Consider the following 22,242-nt stretch of genomic DNA (forward strand, 5'->3'; position numbering starts at 1 on the left):
TAAATAAAATTTGTTTTATCAAATTTGGGGCATATTATTAAAATATTACCTATACTGGTCAGATTATTAGCGGATTCAACGGCCAAAGTGTGTCCTCCACTTGCTTCTGACATTCCGAAACATTCCATAACGGGAATATCGATGCTCAAAAAGTACTTTTTAATGTCCGTAGACAAGGGTGCAGCTGCAGAGCAAAAGAAATTACACCGTTGTAACCCTAAAGCTTCTTTGATTTTACTGAACACTATAGAACTCGCCAATGAATATGCCCATGACTTTGAGTTAATTCTAAAATAAAAAACATAATTAAAACACTAATTATGCTTAAATTAAAATGTGAACTTTAGCACCAGTTTATTTTTTTACATAATAGGTGTATTGATAGTGTAATTATTCAATGAAGTCAATCCTTACCCATTAATGAGATTCAAATGATGTTGCAGGGTGTGCTGTTTAGCCCATGATGCAATGGCTCTCTTAATGAAGCCATTCTGTGCAGCAATTTGTTGCATTTTCTCATAAATTTTTTCATACACTCTGGGAACCCCTAAGAACTTTGTTGGTCGAACTTCTTGCAGAGTGTTAACTAAGCTGCCCTTCAAAGCATCTTTGTCAGCAAAATAGACTGCCGCTCCAGCGCACATCGACAAGTAAATGTCCACTACTTGTGCAGCTACATGACTTAATGGAAGGTAACTAATAATCAACTCATCACCTCTAGTGAGTCTCAGTCTTTCCATTATGGCTGTTGCATCGTAGGTTAAGTTATCGTGGCTTAACATAACAGCTTTGGGGTTCCCCAGTGTTCCCGACTACAAAATCAAATAATTTTGATATTTTAATTAACCTTTCAAAGTACCTACATCTATCAGATGATTTAACACACTAAATGACAGAATTAATTCCACAATCATATATTCTTAATCCTGAAAAAGGGTTTCGAGGACGTTGTAGTGTTGATGGAAATATGCAATTATATACTCAAGAGACATTCAGTAAATGCCATTCAAATTATATTTAAGCAAATCGCAGATTGAGAATGGAATTACAAATTTGCGTATTAAAGTTTCTATTGTAGAGATTCCTCAAATTTTTTTATTTAATTGGGACGTGTATATACATGTCATGTTTGAGCTTACACTGCATGATCGCTGTTATCTATACTAGAATTTTATGTACTTATTGTATGCCTTTTTTGAGAGTTTTACCTTTTTATTAACATCATTCATTGGAATCAAAAGAATTGATTTTAAAGAATTTATATACAATAAACAAAAAAATTACTACAGTATATAGGCTGGTACTCTATAGATACAGCAAAATAAATAGAGGGCCCAAAGCACTTTGTATCAGACTGAGTCCAGTTTCTAATTAAGTTTAAGTGTCCAGTGGTTCCTCAATGTAATTACTATTTTTAATGTTTTACATTTGTTTGGTGCCAGCACAATGTAAAATGGCTAAAATCTCGTAAACCGTTGGTAAATAGATGTAGATAAATGTTAATAGCTAATCCCTAGAATTCAGCAAACAGCAACGATAGACAATTTTAAGAACAAGCTGCAGTCACACCCAATACACTGCAAGCAAGCCATAAAATAAAACGTTTTAAATAATTATATTTTGTATCGAAGTTTACAGTTATTTTAATGACATTTTTTGTAACATTAATTATATTTTCAAATCTTCAATTTTATTACAGGCTGCATGTTATATGTTCTGCATGAGAACTTGAATAGTTAGTAACACCACATGCAATGGTAAGCCTGTGCGAAGTTTTTTGTAAATAAATATTTATGTTTTTTGAAGTGATACCTTCTTATGGCATTGTCCAAACCAATCGGAATGCGTTACGGCGTTATGTCTGGCATAGACTAATGGAACTCGCACGCACACAGCCGTCCGCGAGTTCCATTAGTCCGGTCATCTAACTATATAAGTGTGTAGTCTGTGGGCCGTTCTGGTGTATATAATAGTGTGTAGTATGTGGGCCGGTGTCCTTCGTCAGAAATCGATCGAAAAGGAGCTTATCTTGCTCATATATTAGAAAAACGGAAATAATTTGAAGAATTCCATCACTTATGTGAAGATTTAAAAAAGAATCAGAAGGACTTATTAGTTTTTCAACATCCATTTGAACTCAGTGTGTTATTATGTACAAAATATTAGTTAACTAAATAAACGCTGCGAACACATACCATTTGTTTCCGATAGCTCGCACATCGCAATGGTTCTTTTAAATTCGTACGAATGACTTTGGATCTAGTGGACGAGCTTGAGCTTGCAAGTTTTGTTAAGTAGATCGTTCAGATGGCACCGAGAAGATTTCCGGCCTTGCTCACATTGACACAAAAACTCGGATAAATACGTTTATAGAAGGAGGTCTTTGAAGTGGAAGCCGCCGATTAGAAAATGCATAAACTATTAGGCATTCTAGCGTACTCTTAATTTTAATAAACGTTTGGAATTTTGTAACATGTTGCTTGCTCTTAGCAAAGGTACTTTTATTATAAATTGAGCCTATTATTTTCAGCGAATCCTTTATCTTTACGATCTAATTCGCAAACAAATGAAAATCTGATAACAATTGTGTTTTCTCCATTCAAATTGATGTACGTGACAGGGTCCTTCCCACTCGCCTTGCATCCATTATCATGTTTAAACAAGTATTAATTCATTCAATATATTATATTTTATTCATTTCAACTTGTCCAAAAAAATTACGAAAAATAGTGTACTTAATGTTAATTGCCGCATTTGATCGATTAGATTCTATCTTACTATGAAAGCTTTCACGGCCGGTCAAACTATCGGTTGAAGAGATTTCCGTGCTCATCAGGCGTGGACCATTAGAATTTCTTCTCTCGACAACGACCGTGAAAACAACTGAAGCAATTCCAATGTTCCACGCTAAATAAGCCCGAAAAAGATTTCAACTCAAACTATTTTGTTTTAAAAAACCAAAAACACATATGTAAAAAAGAAGCTGTTACAAGGGCATCAATATTCTAATCGATGTACCTATGTAGCTAATTAAAAATTTGCACTTTAACTCTCGGTGCCTCGTGATAAAACATGTTTTCACATAAAAAGTGAACCTTTGAATCATGTATTCAAGTCGGCTTGATTTCGCCCGATTAACTCTAATCATTATTTTTTCTCATATTTTAAATAATTAGTTCGATTATTATACAAATGAGAGTCATCAAACTAATATATGCAGATATTCCAAAGTTGATGAATAAAAAGCATCAAGATCCCATGGTTGAATCAGGTATGTTAAGAAAAACGTGTGTCAATTGGAAGCAACATATTCTGTTCTATGAATTTTCTTGAAATTTACGTTTATAGTGATGCGAATAGTGGCAAGCGTCGCCCTACATCTCCATTCTGCATGATCAAAATAGTAAATTAAATGCAAAAACAGAATATTTGTTTCGCTAAATGCATATCAAGTAGACATGTTCGTATGGGCTTACTCGGCACAATAAGGAAACTAGTTGTTTAACTATCTATTTTCTAGTTTTCTATCATGCAAAATTAAAAAAAAAATTAAATCATTATAGTAGACCCACGTTAGGTTGAAAGAAAAGATGCTTCACGCAAGAGAAATAATTGTTAATGTTTGGAATAAACATTACCAATAATAAGATATCACTAGTTACATGTAGATTTGCGAACCAAATAGTTTCGAGCCTAGCAAAGGCCATGTAAAATTATTTTCTCTACTGCCTGACTAATACGTATCTTAAATATTGGTGGAACATTGGAGAATAAATGAGTGTGGCTGAAATTCGGGTCTTATTAAATTCGTTTTTGATTATAAAGAGCGATATAACTCCATATTGTTATTATTCCTATTCTAACTTATGTTGAGATTTCAATAACTCTGGATCATCGTACTGTTTTAAAATTAATTTCATTAATGAAACTGCTTTTATTAACGTTGAATTTTACTTTTCCTTGCTTCTGTGAAATTTGTCGTGTTGCACCATACAACCCGTCTAGGACAATTAAAATCAGAAGAATATCCAGGGTTAAGAAAGTCTTACAGTCTGTAAAGCATCAAGCGGAAAGAAGCAGACAGGCAGAAGAATTAAGTCTAAGAAAAAAATGAACAATAACCAACAACTGGACAATGTTTGCCTCTTACAACAAAACTACTTCTTGAATTTCAAAACATTACAAAAACATCTAAGAGGTCTAACACTTCTGACCTCAAAATTGCATCTTTGGTTGAACTCAGAATTGTGGTTCCAAATCGTTTGAGTACCACAAAGTAAAATCGCTGAAGAAAAATATTCAATTCTATGCATGTGGCAGAAAATCCAGTCGTAAGTCTTGATGAAAATAACATTTTTATCGCTTATTATCACAATAAAAAATATGTTTATAAAAATGTTTACGAATTTTCGTACATCTTTCCACGTTATACGTTTTTGTGTTTTTTGAATTTATATTAACCGTTTATTTTGGGCTAAGATTTCTTTAATTGTTTTTGTATTCATACTATGTTACACTTACTGCAGTACTTGCATTCTGGGTCACGTATTTCGAATAAAAAACGTTTATTTCAAAGAGGTGGTTTTATTTTTCTTCGTACAAAAACAGCGAAAGTGTTTGATTTAAAAAAAAAATTAGGTGATAAAATGAGGTCACAGAAAAGATAAAATTAAAATATATAAACTTCTGAAGCCATAAAATGAAACTAAATAAAATAAATTTAGCAAACAAATTGTAAGTTTGATCCAAATACAAAGACGGCGAATATCTGTAAATCGCCGTCCTGAAAAGTTATTAAAAAATGACATACCGTACTTTCTGAAATTAGCGACGATATGATGACTACTGTTGGTGATGTTTTCGAATTTTATTCTAAATTCTGTTTACCAAATAATGTTCTGTAAGGATATTTATTCGTGCTGAATTTTTAATGCGGATTGATATGTAAGTGTAATATCTCTATTTTTCGACGAATCTGCTGGAACAATTGAGGGATAGTGGTGTCCATGAATGAAAACAGTTAAAGGGTTTGCGCTCCTCTAAGACTTTTGAAAAAGTTGTTTGGATAGTCTACAATTCATAGGGTCAATTAAGTTTTTTATGTTCTCGGTTTCAAGATTCGTGGTTCTTATTAATGTTGGCTTTTAAGGCATTTTAGCAGGCATAATATTTATAAAACTTGCTTAGCATAAAACTCTAGTAGTTTTGAATAACCGGGCAAATCCACTCATTATTTTGTAACACTGTACTACCGACATAATACCATTTAAATTGATAGCGCTTTTCTTGTCTTAGGAATATTGTAAAAATTACAAATTGTTCAAAGAATATATAAAATTGACACTCTGCACTTCTACTCTGTTCAAATCGTTCATGAGGAAAATTTTGTTGAGTCCATTCTCTGGATTTTCATCTTGTTCTCTTAAGTGGAATTTATAGTTTTGCCTTATTGCTCCTTATTGCATGCATTGGCCGAGCGGACAAACTCGCTCTTTACAGCTCAAATAAAAAAAATGTGTCCGAAAATCCCCCTTTTTAACAACGGTTGATTATTAGACGCCGATAGCGCTTTGGTTTGTGGCAGCACGGATTCAAATTAATACAGATATTTAAACGATAATAATCAGACGTTTGCTTCAATCAATAATCAGCCACCCAAAAAGGATATTTATGAGGACAAAATCGTAAAACGATAAAGGCGATAATTACAGGTTATAAAAGATATATATGTAAACAACAACCCAAATATAATTTAATCTATTTTTTACGTAAACTGAATCTAAACAGCAAGTTAATGTTTGCATATAATTAAACGTGTGCTTTTTAAATATCTTGCTACCTGACTAAAATATTTGTCCTCTAGGTTATGCATTCAATTATTTAATCATTAGTGTTTTCATATGAAAGTAGATAAAACATTGCTGAATGCCGGTACTTACCTTTCATTGTAATTGATTTAATTTTATTCGGAAATAGGTCTTTTTGTTGCTTAAAATATGCGATATTTTCTAATGAGTGTTAAACCAGAAATACTGTGTAAAATATTTTAATACTGAATGTGTACTTACGGTAAAAACTAGAGTACAGCATTCGTTTATTGCAATATTTTGCAGCCTCGTGTCAAGAATGGTGTCTGAGGCGTCTTTGCCGATTTTAAGTACAGCATTCCACTAAAATTCGAAAATAATGCATGCCGCCTAATAAGCTAATCATTTGTACATACACTGAGAATGCTATCGTCTGTAGGTTCTCCAGAATATTGTATTATAGCTTTCACATTTGGCAAATTGGCTCGGATTTTCATAATTTTTTTTAATTGCTGCTCATCTTCTACTACTATTATATTAGCTCTGCTAACTTCCGCCGAATATTGACACGCTTCTGGAGAATTTGTTGTATATATTCCAGCGGCAATTCCCCTAACAAAGCAGTTATTACTTTACTTTATTTATTGTACCAGCCTTACTTTACTATGTGGTTAGTAAAAGCTTCCAATCATATTTTGAAAATGTACGCGTAGGTATAATAAATAAACAGTTGAGATACTTGAAAATTGATGAGTATTGTAATTGAACAGCCGAAGTACAAACAACGCATTATTTATACATTTTACTCGTAATATCAGCAAATTATACAGCAAGTGTAACAATGACTATTATTGAACAAGAAACAAGGCAACATAAAAAACAAAATTTAAATTATTAAACATTCGTAGGACAAATAGTAAACTAACCATTTGAAAATGGAACTTTCCTTTAACACTGTTCTAAAAGACTAGTTTTTTGTGTTTAAAATTACTTAAATTATTCTGGGAAAAAATGTAATTATTTTATGTTATGAATATATTGTTAGGAATACATCAACTTTGATTGAACATTGAATAAATTACAGCATACATAAAAGGTGAACACGTTTATACTAGCCGGCGATCTAAAAGGTGGTTGATGAATAATTAAATGTGGCAATATGACACAATTGAAAGTGTTCTAGATACTGGAACTCATTAGAAACTGAGCGAAGAATATCTAAATTATAATAAGGTTGGCTTGAATTACAATAAAGAATACATTGTTTTAAAGTGAAATCAAAACTTACCCGGCAAAAATAGCAGCTAAGTCTGATAGAAACCATTGTACGCTGTTGTAGCCCAGTATGCATACGGAATGTCTTTCTTCTAAACCTAATTGTATAAAGGCTTTTGCTACTATTCTTATTTCTGCTAAATATTGACTGAAAAAAAGGCATATCTATTCACAAATCATCATATAGCATAAGTCTAACAAGTTGGTACTATTAAGGAAAGCCCAAAATCTAACATTCGCTGCGTTTTATATACTAACGCCTTCTCCTTAACGGATTCTTAAATAGTGAAAATCAGTACTAGGAGTAAAGGAAGGTTAAAATATTTCAATGTCTTTGATCAGTCTTGAACAAAACAGTGCCTGCTTTTACAGGACTTTGGTTTAGTTTGCAATCTTGAGTAAAAATAACACCAGAACTGGGTGCTGGTTGGTGTCTGATTCAAAGGATATTCATACAATTACAAGGCGAATTTAGCTCACTCATATTTTTCCATCTTACTTAGTGCTGTAGATATCTGTAGCTCAGGTTGAGGTTACAAAACGGAGTAAAAACATTTAAAAAATAGTTTTACCAAATAAAGGAAATGAGAATATAATCAGAAAACCCCTGAAAGGGCCTTTCACCCTGGTGAAACGCCTTTTAACTCAGGCAGAAAAAAAACATTAAAATCAACGGGAATGGACATCTGGAGAAAAGCGGCAAATTAGCCAATAATGGAAACAGCCATATGCAAAATAAAAAAACGAATATGGTTCGGACTCATATAAAGATATCCAAACACAATATTTTCCAAATAGATCAAGGAATAGAAAACTGCAGTAAAAAGAGAGAAAAGCTAAGAAAAGGCTCGCGTACTGGAATCCAAAAAGAACTGTAAGACGAAGGTTTAGAGAAAAGGAAGAGTAGACATCGGATATCGGAAGACGTAGAGAAAGAAGTTTGGCAGAAGCTATGAAATAAAACAAAAACATAGGAATTTTCACATAAAAATTCGGACGTCGCTCCAACCCAAAAAAATGTTTTGGTTTATTTTCACCCATTTGCGGTGAGTTTCTGTGAGTGAGTGACAGATATAATATCGCCCATACAACTTCAACTAGATTTTATTTCTGTTATTCAACGATTTTAACAGGGTAAGAAATTTGAACGCACTTTAAAACGATGTGCCACTTGACCTCCCTTTCCATTTAAGATTCTAAGGTTGAAACAAGGGGGCTAAAAATATTAATTGAAAGTGTCCTCCTCACAAATAAAATTGACGGGTCTTTCCGAGTTTTCATATTTTCAACTTCAAGAAAGATGCATATAGGGTGGGAAGTTTTCAAATTGGCACCAGGTATATATGTATATATGAAGTACGTTTATTCGCCCTTCGGAATCAGCTGTGTTTCATTTGCGCAGTCAGTTGTCAATCGTTTGTTTTCGTTAGACAGATATAGATACATAGTTTCTTATACTGGAAGGGTATGCCAATAAATCAAAGACATACAAAGAAGTTGCTCCCATTTTTAATGATAATCATCCATAATCCTCCACAACATTGGATGGATTCGATATCCAGAGTCGGTCTCCCAAATATCAACCAAAGTCCGGAAGACCGAAAGGACGAACGTGAGTATCGAACGTATGAAACGAGGACGTGAGTATCGAACTTATGTGCAAGCGAGATTGAAAATGTCCATGCATGCGTTCGAAAGTTGGGGCAACAAATTAGCATAGGCACATCATCTGTACATGAAATGTGTGCAAATAATAAATAAATACAATCCATTCATATGGAGCTTCTAGGGATTGCATTGAGTACCTTTGTGAGGACATGCTGACACGGTGAGACGAAGATATACATTTTCCTTGGGGAGGTGGTTCTCTGGGGCAGCTACAGTCTAATTGAATGGAGAGGAGTAACAGGCAATATTGGCCCGACGATAATCTCTATTAGATTAGCGAGAAAAAACTTTATTAAAATAAGTTTGAGGTGCCACAGATTTTTGGAAACACCATGTGTAACGAAAATATTTTTTGTCCATGGTCCATGCCAATATCGCATACAAGAATGATTTCAAAATTAGACTCCAGTTCGCCGTGATCTTAGTTGCAGCACCCTGTATATGATACGTATAGAAAAGATTTACTTTATGGTTTGTTCATAATAATACTGTTCATGCCTAATTGATTACTCAACTGACATTCCTGCGTCACTTTCGGATGTATCATCCTGATCGATCAACTATCGCTTGCTCAATTTTGGATAAATATTGTTCTATGTGATATGTGCTTATTATGTTTGATATCACTTAACTTATACTTTGGGGTTCTAAATAACCTCATATCTCAATGGGAGAAAGTCTTTTAATTGTTGAGTATTAAAATGGTTCCATAAATACCAACCGATTACACTTTTTGGATATGTATATGTACCTATAAGTAAATGTTTTCCAAACTTTGCCCTCTTTCCAAGAGAGAGCAACATTGTCCGGAAAAGTTTGTGCTGCCCTTTGAACATAACCAGGAACAGAAATTGGCGGAAGCGTTTCCATTGCTTTTCCACTGCGTGGAATTCTGAGTCGAACGCATCCATCTGGTTCAGCGCATATTTCACTGTCCGTTGGCTTTATTTGATCTGGCCCTATAAAAAAATATGGACATTAGACAACATTTCATTAGAATAGTCATTTCGATTTTTACGAAGGTGCTGGAAAGTATACGGGGTGATTCCAAATTGACCTCATATCGTTCCATATTGGCCTCATATTAACCCTCATCGGGTTAATGGGGATTATTTGACGAATATAGAATTTTATTTTTAAATCCATTATTTATCGAATACATTAGCTCTTATAGAAGTAGATAGAGATTAAATAGGTTTTCGGTGCAGTCAACAATTGTTTCGTTTATTTTTGTTCATAATGAGGTAACTGGCAATCCTTCGAATGAGATGGCGAGGAAGCGAAAAATGTATCTCATGTTTGAATATTTTTTCATCTCTGAATCCATAAATTCTACTATGCAAAATGGCACCGACAACTGGCATGGAGTGTTTATATTGTCTCAATAGACTTCAATTCATGATCAGCATGCAAAGTGCAAAAACATGTTTCTAGACCTAGACCTAGGGCGAATCGCTTCAATTTATTTAAGATTCTGAACAGACTCCAGACTTGACCCCGTTTTTGTATGAGAAACACATTTTTCCGTTTATCTGTCTGCAATTTTATATGTCGCGTGATGATGGCTCACAGATACATATTTATTTGGGCAAAAGTTCATACATCCAAATGTTGCTTATACATTCAAAATACGTTTTCGGTCTAAAGAAATAAAATACACTCCCTTGTATCGTATTACTTTTTAATCCAACTGCTAAGGACAGGACATACATTTTACATGCCTTAAAAACCTATTGTTTTCCGAAAAAAAAAACAGTAAAAAAAGTTCAAATTATCATTTGTAAGTTAGAAGAATGAGTTACTTTCATGCATTTGCCATTTGAAACATCGAAATCATATTTCAAGCTGAAAAGAGTATCAAACATAATTTTATGAGAATGAATGCAAAACTTGAAATTTGTTTTAATAAAAACTGTAAGTAAAAGTTACGTTAATTCTTTATTGGTGTTTGGTTTCCCTATTTTTGCTTCACAGCGGACGCGCGCCAAATACAAATGTCTACAGTTTCGAGCCGATGCGCACTAAAGAGACTCAAATTAGTGCGATGAGAAAATAGAATAAATTATGAATAATATCACTTATTTGAAAGTAAACAATTTGCAATTCGAGTAGTTGCACAAGTACCAAAAAAATTGTAGAAGCTCTTTCGTTTTCTCCAAATTCAATTTTTAGGTTCAACCGTTACCTTTTATACATATTTCATAAGAAGAATACTAATTTCCCATCAAAAACTAAAAATTAAATACACAGAATAGCACATGGAATTGTTCCATTCTTTGAAGACGTATTGTCAGGTACAGTTATTTAATTGCGTACTTTTTTGCTTGCTTAATTTGAGGATTACGATCATCTTTCTAAATAAATAAAGCCGTTAAATTAGTCTGATGCGAATACTTTCGTTTAATTGAATAAAAAACATCAGAATATTGAACAAATAACTGAGTTAATTGCAAAGTATTGTAAATGTCTTTAAATGATATAATAAATACAAGATTAATCCCCGCCTAACTAGCCTATTTTACCATACGAAACTCTAAATCAATTGTGCTGAATTTGACCGTTTGCAAATGTTCAAATTTGAATAAACTAATTTGCTTAACCGGAAAATTTTGCTGAATGCCGCACGTAAATGCATATTGATTTGTTTCGTAATTCTACTTAAACTATGCAGTGAAATTAAGATTTCAATAGCTTAGTCCACTAGTTCAAGGTTAGAACTACGACCCTATAATACGCCTTTTAAAAACTTTAAATTTTTTATTACTTCCTAGAAATAATTTTTGCCTACGGACTAGGCAAGTAAGACTTGCCTATAAGTAGTAAAGTTTTGAAGTAAATAATTTTTTTCGAACAGTGGAATATATATAAATGCATATCATCGGGGTCAAAATTCCGGTACTTTAACGCTGACGAAGGATGCAACATTTGTAAATAATTTTTGTGAATAACAACCATTGATGATGTAAGCAAGTGCATATTTCGAGATGTGCGAATCTCAGACACCCTCAGCAGAATACAGCAAAGCTCGTTTAAACCACCAAATAAATGGAAACAATTACAACACACTAAATGCAGACTGATTAAGATAATGCCTTGTGGGCTTAAGGTTTTTCGCGTGTTGAATAGTTCGGTATGTGGTTTCAATATAACTTTTCCTCAATTTAACCCACTTTAATATCCCGAAACTGGTCCTTCTCGCCTTCGACACAATAAGTGTAATTTTCGAAAAACATTGCACAAATGTATACGTATAACTGGCAATTTAGCGCTTGGAGGCCTTCCAGTTTGGCGGCAATTCCATTGAGATGTCAAAAAGGGGCCTGCTACTGGCATCAAGTACGAGTGCCTGCTATTTTTAGGTATGCTCGCAAGCAAAGTGAACACACTTTTGAGGATGCAGGCCACTAGTGCTTGCGAAACGTCAGGAAGAAATTATTTTCCACAACGGCCGAAAATTTCAACAGTGGTTTATAAACAACTACCTATTGAGAGAAACCCTTAAGTTTCCTTAAAAGTGTTCCTTCAGAATTTCTTTATTGCAACTCGTGAATAATCATCCATTTTATTCCAATCATGCTAATTTAGAAGCGAATAAACTGAAATAGGCGTGGTTCGAACGTTAGGATTGTAAAAAACACCAGGCTCTCACATTGGCCGGATTTATGATCTATTGATAAAGGATGTGCCTACTTTTAACCAATAACAGTCGATACTATTGTGCAACCGTAGGCTCGATATGGGCCAGGTAAATAGAAATACGTTTGTAGACATACGTTGTAGACGAAGTTTTTTCATTTTCTTGCATCTCGTACTCGAGCTGAAAAGACGTATATTTCAGTGCACCGCGTTGCTTAAAACTTAAGGTTCTTTTAACATGAGCCGTGTTAAATTAAATAAGTATCAAATTAACATCATATAAAACCAGTTATAAGTAATTGGTAATTGTAAATTTTGAGAGGATCAGCCGTAATTAGGTGTACAAACATTTACAGTAGATTCTACGATCAAAAATGTTACCTGAACCCAAGGCCGAAAATGCTTCATTACAAAAATACAGGGTATTAAAGATTTTTTAGAAAAAAAATGAAATGTATAAATAATTCCGAAACGAGTGGAGATATTATAATAAAACAAAATTTGAAATTATGTCTCATCTGTATATAGACAAACCGGGGCGCATTTAGAAATCCTGCAGCAGAAATCTAGAATAACGATAAAATTTATGTTGTCCCCCACCTCACTTTAACAGTCATCTATCGCCACTCTAGTACTAAATTAATTAATTCTGCTTCATTCTAGATAAATCGTTAGTAATTATTGGTTATTTCAGTTACATACCTACCTAATATAACGAAATAGACTGAAGAAAAAATTGCTTAGCAAAAATCATCTAAGCACTATTGCTCGTATTTGATATGCATTCGGGAATTCGCATACACAATTGTTGTTAAAAACAAATATATTTTCCGAAATAATTTAATTAATAATAACTTAGCATAGCAGTATTAGTAAATTGAAACCTCATCGAAATATAATTGTAATACAATTATTGTGAGTAATCGGTTGTTTAAAATATAGACAATTTTAGTTGAATCAAGAAAAAGCGTTAATTGATATACTTATGTAACAAAATTTTCCAAAATTGGGTAATTATTAAGATTGTTGAATGAATTATAACCATTTAGATTTGTCTCCAACACATGGCTTTCTATGTTTTTCACTGGTTGGACTGTAATTGGATGACTGAAAACTTAAGATCTTTATGATACTTTCATGATTTTTTCTCTTCTCTTCTTCTCATGATTTCCAGTTGTTGCTTATTTAACGCATTTGAAAAATGTGTTTTTAACGTAACAAAATCAATAAGTAAGTAATGTTGCTTGATTGTAAAAAAGTTGTACTGCTCGATTAGGTCTCAATTATAATTTAACCAAACTGCAATATTAGTTAATTGCTATTTAAAACTAAATGAAATTTGTTCTAACCAATTTGCAGGGTCCAAGGCAGACGAATGCGTAAATATTATTAAATAAATTTCCAAATAATTAAGACGGATTCCTCAGCTTCAGGAAGAGTTGGAGACCAGTTTCTGCCGTTTAAACTAATTCTAACCGAAGGTTTATAATTTGCGTCATTCCTCTGGAGGTGTTATATGAGAGGTACGTAGGTGCTTCAGAACAGATTTTGCAACGATTTTGAATTAAACAAACGAAAAGCTCGAGTAAGTTTGGCGACACAAGAGATAGTAATTAAATATATGGGAGATAGTGAACTGAGAAGTCCCGAAAAAAGTTGAAAATACAATTCTCCAAAAAAAACTAGGATATTCGCAAAAATATTGACAAAACACAAAAGTAACTATAAGTTCCTCACATTAATCAGTTGAGAAGAATTCAATGATTTGAAATTTAGTTTTCAAACTACTGTAATAAATATCTGATCTTTAATTCGTACTCTCATTCCATGGCTTTTATCTCAAAACTGCTCAACTTCACTTAATAACATCAGTTTTCGTAAATTACAAAAATCATTAATCTCATATCACAGTTAACGTTAAAGAAAAGTTCCGGTCAAAATGTGCAAAGTTGATTGAATAATTGATGAGACAATTGTATAATAATAATATGTAAGTAATACAATTGCGCGAAACCTTACAATTGTTTTCCCTGCCGGGTCCTGATGTTTCCTTCTATCGAACTAAACACGGTATTAATCGTTGCTTATCAGAACTGCCTTCGGTATGACTTCAGCAATTTTCTGTATCTCAGAAGAATCAATTTGCTTGTAATGAACAACAATGCACATTATTGAGACGAGAATTTTTTCTCACGGTCTCTCTGGAACTCTGTTCCAGCATGTTTTTAAAATTAATGTTTGGGCAGGTATGATTGCCAATTTTATTATTGGACCAGTTGTAATGTCAAATCGGTTAAATGGAGGTAACTATTTACTATTCTTGCAAAGCACTTTTCCTGGTTTATTGGAAGATCTTTCTTTACAATTTTGTGCCGAAATCTGGTTTATGCACGGCGGCGCCCCACCTCACTTTAGTGTCAACATTCGAGTTTTTAAATCAAACATATCCTAATAGATGAATGGGAAAAGGCAACGATAGACCCAAAATCAACTATTTAAAGCCGACAGATTTTTTTCTGTGGGGCTTTCTTGAATCAAAAGTGTGTGCTTTGCCAGTCGCTACAGAAGCCGAGTTACTTGAAAAAATTTTGAATGCAAGACATCGTTTAATGATAGAAAGAATTTAAAAAACAGGCTCGAGACGATGGTCAAAGTAATTTAAATTTTTTGAAAAAAAATTCTTGGTGTACCTTCTCGAAAAAACGGTCAACCTTTTGAACATTTGTGAAAATAAATAAATCCGTTCAGTCATTCCGAATAATTATAAATCTGAATTGCAATGTATAGTAAATAATTATTTGTACAGAAACTGTAGATGTGACGAAAATGATCGTAAGAAAATCAGGTAGTAGCAGAAAGAAATTTAAATTATTTGTTCAGGGGGTAACAAACATTTATTAACGAACCAAGTGTAAATTTTTATATTTGCGCGCGTAAAAAGGAGATTGCGCTTACGTAAATACACGTCAATTTATGTAGTAATTGTTGATTTCAAAATCAGTGAATATCTGTATAGGCGTTTAGAAATTATTTCTAAAACTACATTCGAAAATTAATATGTATAGTTAATTAGTTCGAGATTATTGGACTGGATGATAAAAATAGCAGAATGCGAATTTCAAACAAAATATAATGAAAACACATTCCCAAGCTCTATTATTATAATTAAATTTTATGCAACTGAATGCAACATAAAGTTATCAGAAACACACCAATAAAAAGGCAAAGCAAACCTAAAGCACGCCACTGATCCCACAGGGTCCACTCCTAGTCAGAAAATCCTATTCTTGGAATCCCCATAACCGAATGTTTACATTGCAGTAGATAATGCTTACATTATATTAGTTTATAGCAAAAACACCTTTTTATTTTATATACCTAGACCTACAGGAAGCAATTGAGTTACGAGATAACCCGAAAATACCAACGAAACTTGCAAAGTTAATAAATACTGTTTTAATTCTTTTACGCATTTCGGTTAAGCAAAAGCTGCTTTAGAACATAATCTAATAAATCTGAAATAACATATACGCAAAAAATGCCGCATGTATATAACTAGTATTACTGGAAATCAGGTTTGACATTTTTTGAAAACTTCAAGCAATAAATGATATGCATAATAAATACGGAGACTTGGCTTATATTTTGTTTAAAAAGCGGGCAATGGCTTATTACGAGAATATAAATGATTGTAGCTATGAAAAAATATTGATAGTATAATTTATCTATAACTACATTTTTCTTATATCAAATTTATTGCATAACTGGGATTTTTTCCATCATTTTCAGATTACTGTCTCGACCATATATCTGACAAATTACCCATCTTAAATTTTATCAGAAAGAATCAGAAACACTTAATAGTGCTGCTGATTAAAACTAGTGTGATTCATTTTGTTCTTGTTTTCGTAAATCGGAAAAGCGTTGGTTTTTTTAGATAGAAATAACAACATCGATTAGCGCTAAAAACCTGTCCATGTAAAAGACTTTAGTTTTTCGATGCAATTTTTTCCAATAGGTGACGGCCATGATCATAGGTCAAACCCGAACCTACTTAGCATTAAGTGCATACCAAAATCGACTTGTTGCTCGTACTTTTAACATTTTTACACAAACATGTTATGATTTAAATATATAGTATTTTTTTTGACCAATTGAATTATTTACATACACGTGTAATATTTGAGTATCAAGTTGCCTATCTAATTAACGCAGACAAATGTCAACATGAAACACATTCAGATAAGCCAAGGAAACTTATATATAGCATGTGATCCAGAGGTGGTCTCTAAACTGAAAACAAAAGAAATGTGGTGTATTTATTTGACACAGGACTTTGAACTATCAGACGATGTTACGAGAATCGGCATGCCAATCAGATTTTCCACTTCGTGAAAGCTGCAGTAGCACGTAGGTTGCCTCACGCGACCTTTCGAGCTTTATCGTTAATTTTTAACATTTTTTTATCATTTATGTTTACAAAAGATGCATTGACTTGCTTCGTCTAAAATAAAAAGGTTTCCTTTCCTGAGACATAAAATTGCCTTAAATTGTAACATACCTAATAATATTAATTCGCAAACTATTAAGCCAAAACATCCACTTTGATTATTTGAACGAATGTATTAATTGATCAGTTACAAATCATTTTATCAACTAAACCATTTGGCTTTCCATAATTTCACAATGTATACATTTTTTGCCAAAGCCGCGGTCTTAAAATAGACCATCTTCAGGCCCTAGACTAGGCTATTGCCATTTACGTGGGCGCAATAAATTAGTATGTATTGAAAAGTCTACATATTGCGCACCATAAACACAACGTAAACATTAAATACATTTAGAATACAGTGAATATACCGAGTGTTGGGTAAATGAAAAGCACACAGGTATAATAATAAATAGAACTATGGACATGACCAATAACATTTTGCCCAAATCTTTCAGTTGGGAGCAAAGGCACACCAAATAACATGTATTCAAAACATCTAACAACCAGCTGCATAATTAATTATAATAAATGTTTACATTTAAGTCCACATTGATTGAAAATGTAGAAGAAATCAATTGCAAACTTTGCTACTTTGAAAGCACATTTAATTTCGTAAAATTTCCGAAGATCCTTCCCAAGGGTTCCTCTGGTATCCTTAGTATCTGGTTCGCTAATCTAGGTGGATCCAAACTAAATACATGGGAGGATGATTTTAATTGCTCTTATTACATCCTTAGCTCTTCGGTACTTTGTGTTTCAAAATGAAAAACTTCGGTGTAAAGTGTAATACAGATTAGAAAAGTATATTTCTTTCGAGAGGCTTACGAGAACGTATCAATCACGAATATTTAAAGAACTTTTGCCGCTGCTCAGGCTGGGCTTGTGAGGTCTGGACGCAGCAGAATAATTATTCTTGTATGGGAAAATTTTATTTTAAAAAGTGAAGCTGTTACGTATCGAAGAAAGTTGCTCTTGGAAAGCTTGCAGTTTCTTGTCATTATGTTATAAATAATTAATGTTAAGTYATCAKCATTTTCATTTTAAACTGAATAATTAATCGAAAATATTAATCAACATTGATTGTCCACCAATATTTTTTAAGTAGAAASKCCCTATCCTCTRGTAGAGGAATTTCGCGACTCTCCTTTTCGAGAGTTGGTTTTCTTTGGAATGGTCAAAGGCAAACCTCATTTTAGTGCTTCTTGATTTGAAATTTTATATTCGCAGTTAATGCATTAACTTTTTGCGTGTTTTTTTTGTTATTACTTTAACACTACTTGTCCGTATTTTTAGTATTAAAACTAGCATAAATCATTTTGTACTTGCATACTTGAACAGCAAAACCCTGAACTAAATCACTTTCCTCTTTTGACAACTTTTCCAAATTATTTTGAACATTGAATTATTTAGTGGATTGCTAACCGGTGATCTTGACCTGATTATTAACTTGATAGTTTAGAAAAAGTTCTCCGGTTTACTGAGCTATTTTGCAAAAATTTACTATTATACGTTACATTATAATTATTAAATGTTGTTTCATTAAGAGAAAACACATTTTTGTATATCCCTGTGTGTATATATTGTTATACCCTGTTTAAAAACCAAAGGAAGGAAAACAAAATATGGCCAACATAATAAAATAAGAACATTCTGTGTGTGAAATTCAACTAACAAGTCCTTTTATGAACTTGTGTTCTTTTGCCTCTTTATTTGCTGACTAATAATAGATAAAACATTTATCAGCGTTTATACAATGATTAGTGATAGCCCATAAGCGTGTCAAATTTAAAATTTTGATCTATTAGCTCATAATTTTTAACCAAAATCACATTGATAGAATTTTATTTTTTGTTATCATATGATTGTTAATTTGTTGCGATGCTTTTGGCTATTTTTGTGTCAGTTTGTCAAAATACCAAAATAAAAACATCGATTCTGATTTCTAACAATATTGATAATTAATAATATGAACGATTAAGATACATGATTAATTAAACATAATTAATTTTTTTGCGGTTTAAACAGTAAAGTTGCTTTCTTTAAAAATAAGTACCTAATATTTCCTTAATGATTCTTTAAACCGCGAGCCATTCAAAATTTCTCAGTTATAATGCCCAAATTAAATCAGACTTTTGAACTCAGACGTTACTCAGGCTCAGACGCCCACGTTAAAGACTTCTGAACTCATGTCATTTCGTGTTTGACTTAAAAACTGATGCTCCTGTGAGAATTTAATTTAAATAAAAAATACACATAAGTTAGTTATATGCGAAAAATTTCTTTGGCCCACACTGCACGGAATTTATTATACCTATGATACCACGAAGGCATGAGATAACGTGTCCTATCCTAAATTTTCCAGCGATAAAATTGTGATCTAAATCAATAACATATAATACGCCGTTGTTAGATTTGTGCTCATTAAAATTTAATGATTTCATGAGTTTCACCTAAAATATTTTTTTCCTGGAATATCACTTTATCGCATGCATTATTTTGCAATTGATTAATGTGTGCGCCAGCTACACAGAAACAGGGTAACGATTATGCTAGCAAAACCCTCTAGGTATTTACCACCTAGTTCTAAGTCCTATTTATTATAATTATTGAATCAACCTTGACCCAGTTGAAATAAATCGCGTAATCAGCTAATTTGTTATCGAGTCTTTTTCGTGAAGTTATTGGCGCCTTATTTGAAAATATTTGGGTTTGGCATAGCTAGAATGCATGCAGTTAAACAACATCCTCTTATAGGTCACAGTTGAATAAATACGCTCCGCAATGGACTCTTCATCTGTAGATATATAGAGTAGCTTATACCTACATATCGAAATATTTTAAAGAAGTGTTTAAAATTTTTGATCAACATTCTTTCAATAAATTTAATTAATTTAAGCCCTTTCTCTGACAAACGAAATACTTAGATCTTTCGATTTTAGTATACTTGTTTATTTAGTTGAGAAGTCACACTAGTTATTTTCCACAAATAAAGATTATTTTCAAAATTATTTTAAAACTTTTCGCGCTATTGTCATTTTTGTGTATAGTAGTTCAGAAGCAACATTTTCCTTTACTGAATTTGTAGCAAATGAACGTCAGTTCCTTCTGGTTCAAAATCTTCCTCTAAAAGGTACGATGATGAATTTTGAGCGCTCAATATTTGCATCAGTTCAATTGCCAGAGCGTACAATTTTACCCGGCGATTTATCTTTTTTATTACTTTTATGGCACTAAAATCACGCATCAACACAAGCGCACCGGATCTTCTCCACCTTTCCATCATGCAATTTGACTATCTACTATAACTTGACCAAACTTACATATACCAATCTACGACTTTTTTCCAAATATGTAGTGAAGCCATAGAGATAGACTGTATTTTTTAATTTTCTAAATCTGGTTGCTTTTGGGGGAGAAGGAAACAAAGTCTAAAGTAGGTATAGAACTTCACTTTTCTGGGTCTTCTAGAAAAATTCGCCTCTCAAATGTGGTTTAAAATAGTTCGGTAGAAGTTTGCTATTTTCATGTGAAGTGAAATAGTCTTAGTCAGTAAAGCCGTATCTGTGTGAGCAACAATGTAAACACAAAATTTGTCAAATTGAAAAAATATAGATAATTATTAAAGTTATCAATTATCTGGAATATTATTGGCCCGTGAAACTACTTGGGTATTATCAGAAGACTCTTTGTTTAACCTTTGCACCATTATATTAATGATAGAGCAAAAATTCAGGATAAAATTATCAAACATTTAACTAAATATTACTTCAAAATATATCAACAGTTAAAGAACTAATTAAATAAACCTACTGCAATAAAATCAGTTTGAAAGTCGGCTGAATTATGATTACTGACCTCTAAACGACATTAACAAAGTCTTATTTTTAATGAGTCAGACCATCGTTTTATTACTCGTCAACGGCGCAAGTAACCCTTTTTTTGTAGATGTAGAAGGAAATTTTGCCTCAGTTTACTTCTTATAGTTCGCGCCCAAAAAACGGATGTTTTTGAATGAGAGAAAGCAAGTTTCTAAAATAACTGTCACATGTATCTCCCCTTTGCACTTAAAAATGATCCTTTCGATCAAGGGTAAACATATTAAGATTTAAGGACATGTTCATTAGTTGCAGCCCATTAGCTATTAGATGAATTGGTCTAAAGCAATTCATATTAGCGATTTGAAGATTTTTTATATATTTCCCGCTTATGGACCAAATGAATTTGATTGTTTCGAGTTGTCAAAAATAATATGCCATCAGCAATGAATCAGTTAAACGTGGAAAAGAGCAATTTGAAAGTAAAATAATAACACACAAGAAGTCAAAATCAAAAACATTACAATAGTTGTTCAACTCTGTTAGTGAAAGTATCAGCATAAAATAGATGCAATTAAATGTTTTTGCAATAAAAGAGTGATTATATAGACATAGACATAGACTCAAACAACAGTTATTTGTACTGGAAGGATAAAAGGTATCAACATTTCATTAAACAAGGCAAATAGTAAATTGAGCCAGTTATAGAACTTTATTGGAAGTTATCCAATAAAGAATGTGTCCAAGAGCAAAAAGGGGCAGATATCAAGGTAGTACTTGCTCAGCACTGTAACAGAAAGACAATCAAATTCAGTTCAAATTGTGTACAAAGCAGCAGAAACTCTATTCTGCACTACTGGAAAATTAAGCTGAAAGCGCAATTAAGATGGTTCTGGGTAATACCACAGAATAAATCTGGGCCTTTAAATTTCGTATGTTTCAAATCTACGTCCAGGTTCAGTTAAGGTAAGAGTCAAAAATGTTAGTTAATATATCATATGTAAAGTTTTGGTAGGAGAAAAACTATTACCTCATAAATTGATGTAATAAGAATAATATGTATTTTCATATAAATATAAATTTAAACAATCACAGAGTTATGTTACATTACATTAAACTTATAGAACATACTTTTTACCATCACAGACGAAGAGAAAAGAAATTCAAAAACAAGAGAAAAATAAAAAAAGCAGAATCTCAACGTAAAAAAATATAAAGATTTTTAATGTTATATCATGAAAGCAAACCTGATCGTGAAAAGTTTTGTTTTTTCTGGCTATCTCAGGTGTTAGACTGTTGGTCCAAACATTTGTTGACGTATTAAGATATCCTGTTACTTTGGTTTTGATTTAAATCGTTCACTGTTTGCCTCAAAGGACCTGGAAAAGCTCCGTTAACCTTGCCTAGTACTGCGTCCTCTGCTTTAAAAACTCATCATTTCACAACTGGGACAAGTAGGAACTTGAAAGTGTTATATTCCGTAGAAAACAATTCACTCTACAAACGCTAGAATTTTCATGTAATTCTAACAGAATCCTGATTTTTGCTA

At 32.6% G+C, this 22,242-nt stretch overlaps 1 protein-coding gene across 2 annotated transcripts in view; it reads right to left on the reverse strand.

The window, feature by feature from the left end:
- LOC109537924 (very long-chain-fatty-acid--CoA ligase bubblegum) overlaps positions 1-22,242 on the reverse strand; it is a 40,578-nt gene that overhangs the window by 2,249 nt on the left and 16,087 nt on the right. For both annotated transcript variants that reach the window (XM_048661915.1, XM_019904893.2), the window contains exons 2-7: positions 9,502-9,709; positions 7,096-7,230; positions 6,224-6,419; positions 6,069-6,170; positions 415-812; positions 50-288 (exon numbers count right to left, since the gene is read on the reverse strand). In XM_048661915.1, the coding sequence (XP_048517872.1) occupies positions 50-288; positions 415-812; positions 6,069-6,170; positions 6,224-6,419; positions 7,096-7,230; positions 9,502-9,709 (1,278 nt within the window). The remainder of the gene's footprint in view (positions 1-49; positions 289-414; positions 813-6,068; positions 6,171-6,223; positions 6,420-7,095; positions 7,231-9,501; positions 9,710-22,242) is intronic.

The sequence above is a fragment of the Dendroctonus ponderosae genome, unplaced genomic scaffold (assembly GCF_020466585.1).
Source record: "Dendroctonus ponderosae isolate FM_Combo_2020 unplaced genomic scaffold, Dpon_F_20191213v2 Dpon_F_20191213_1, whole genome shotgun sequence".
In the NCBI taxonomy this organism is placed as follows: Eukaryota; Metazoa; Arthropoda; class Insecta; order Coleoptera; family Curculionidae; genus Dendroctonus; species Dendroctonus ponderosae.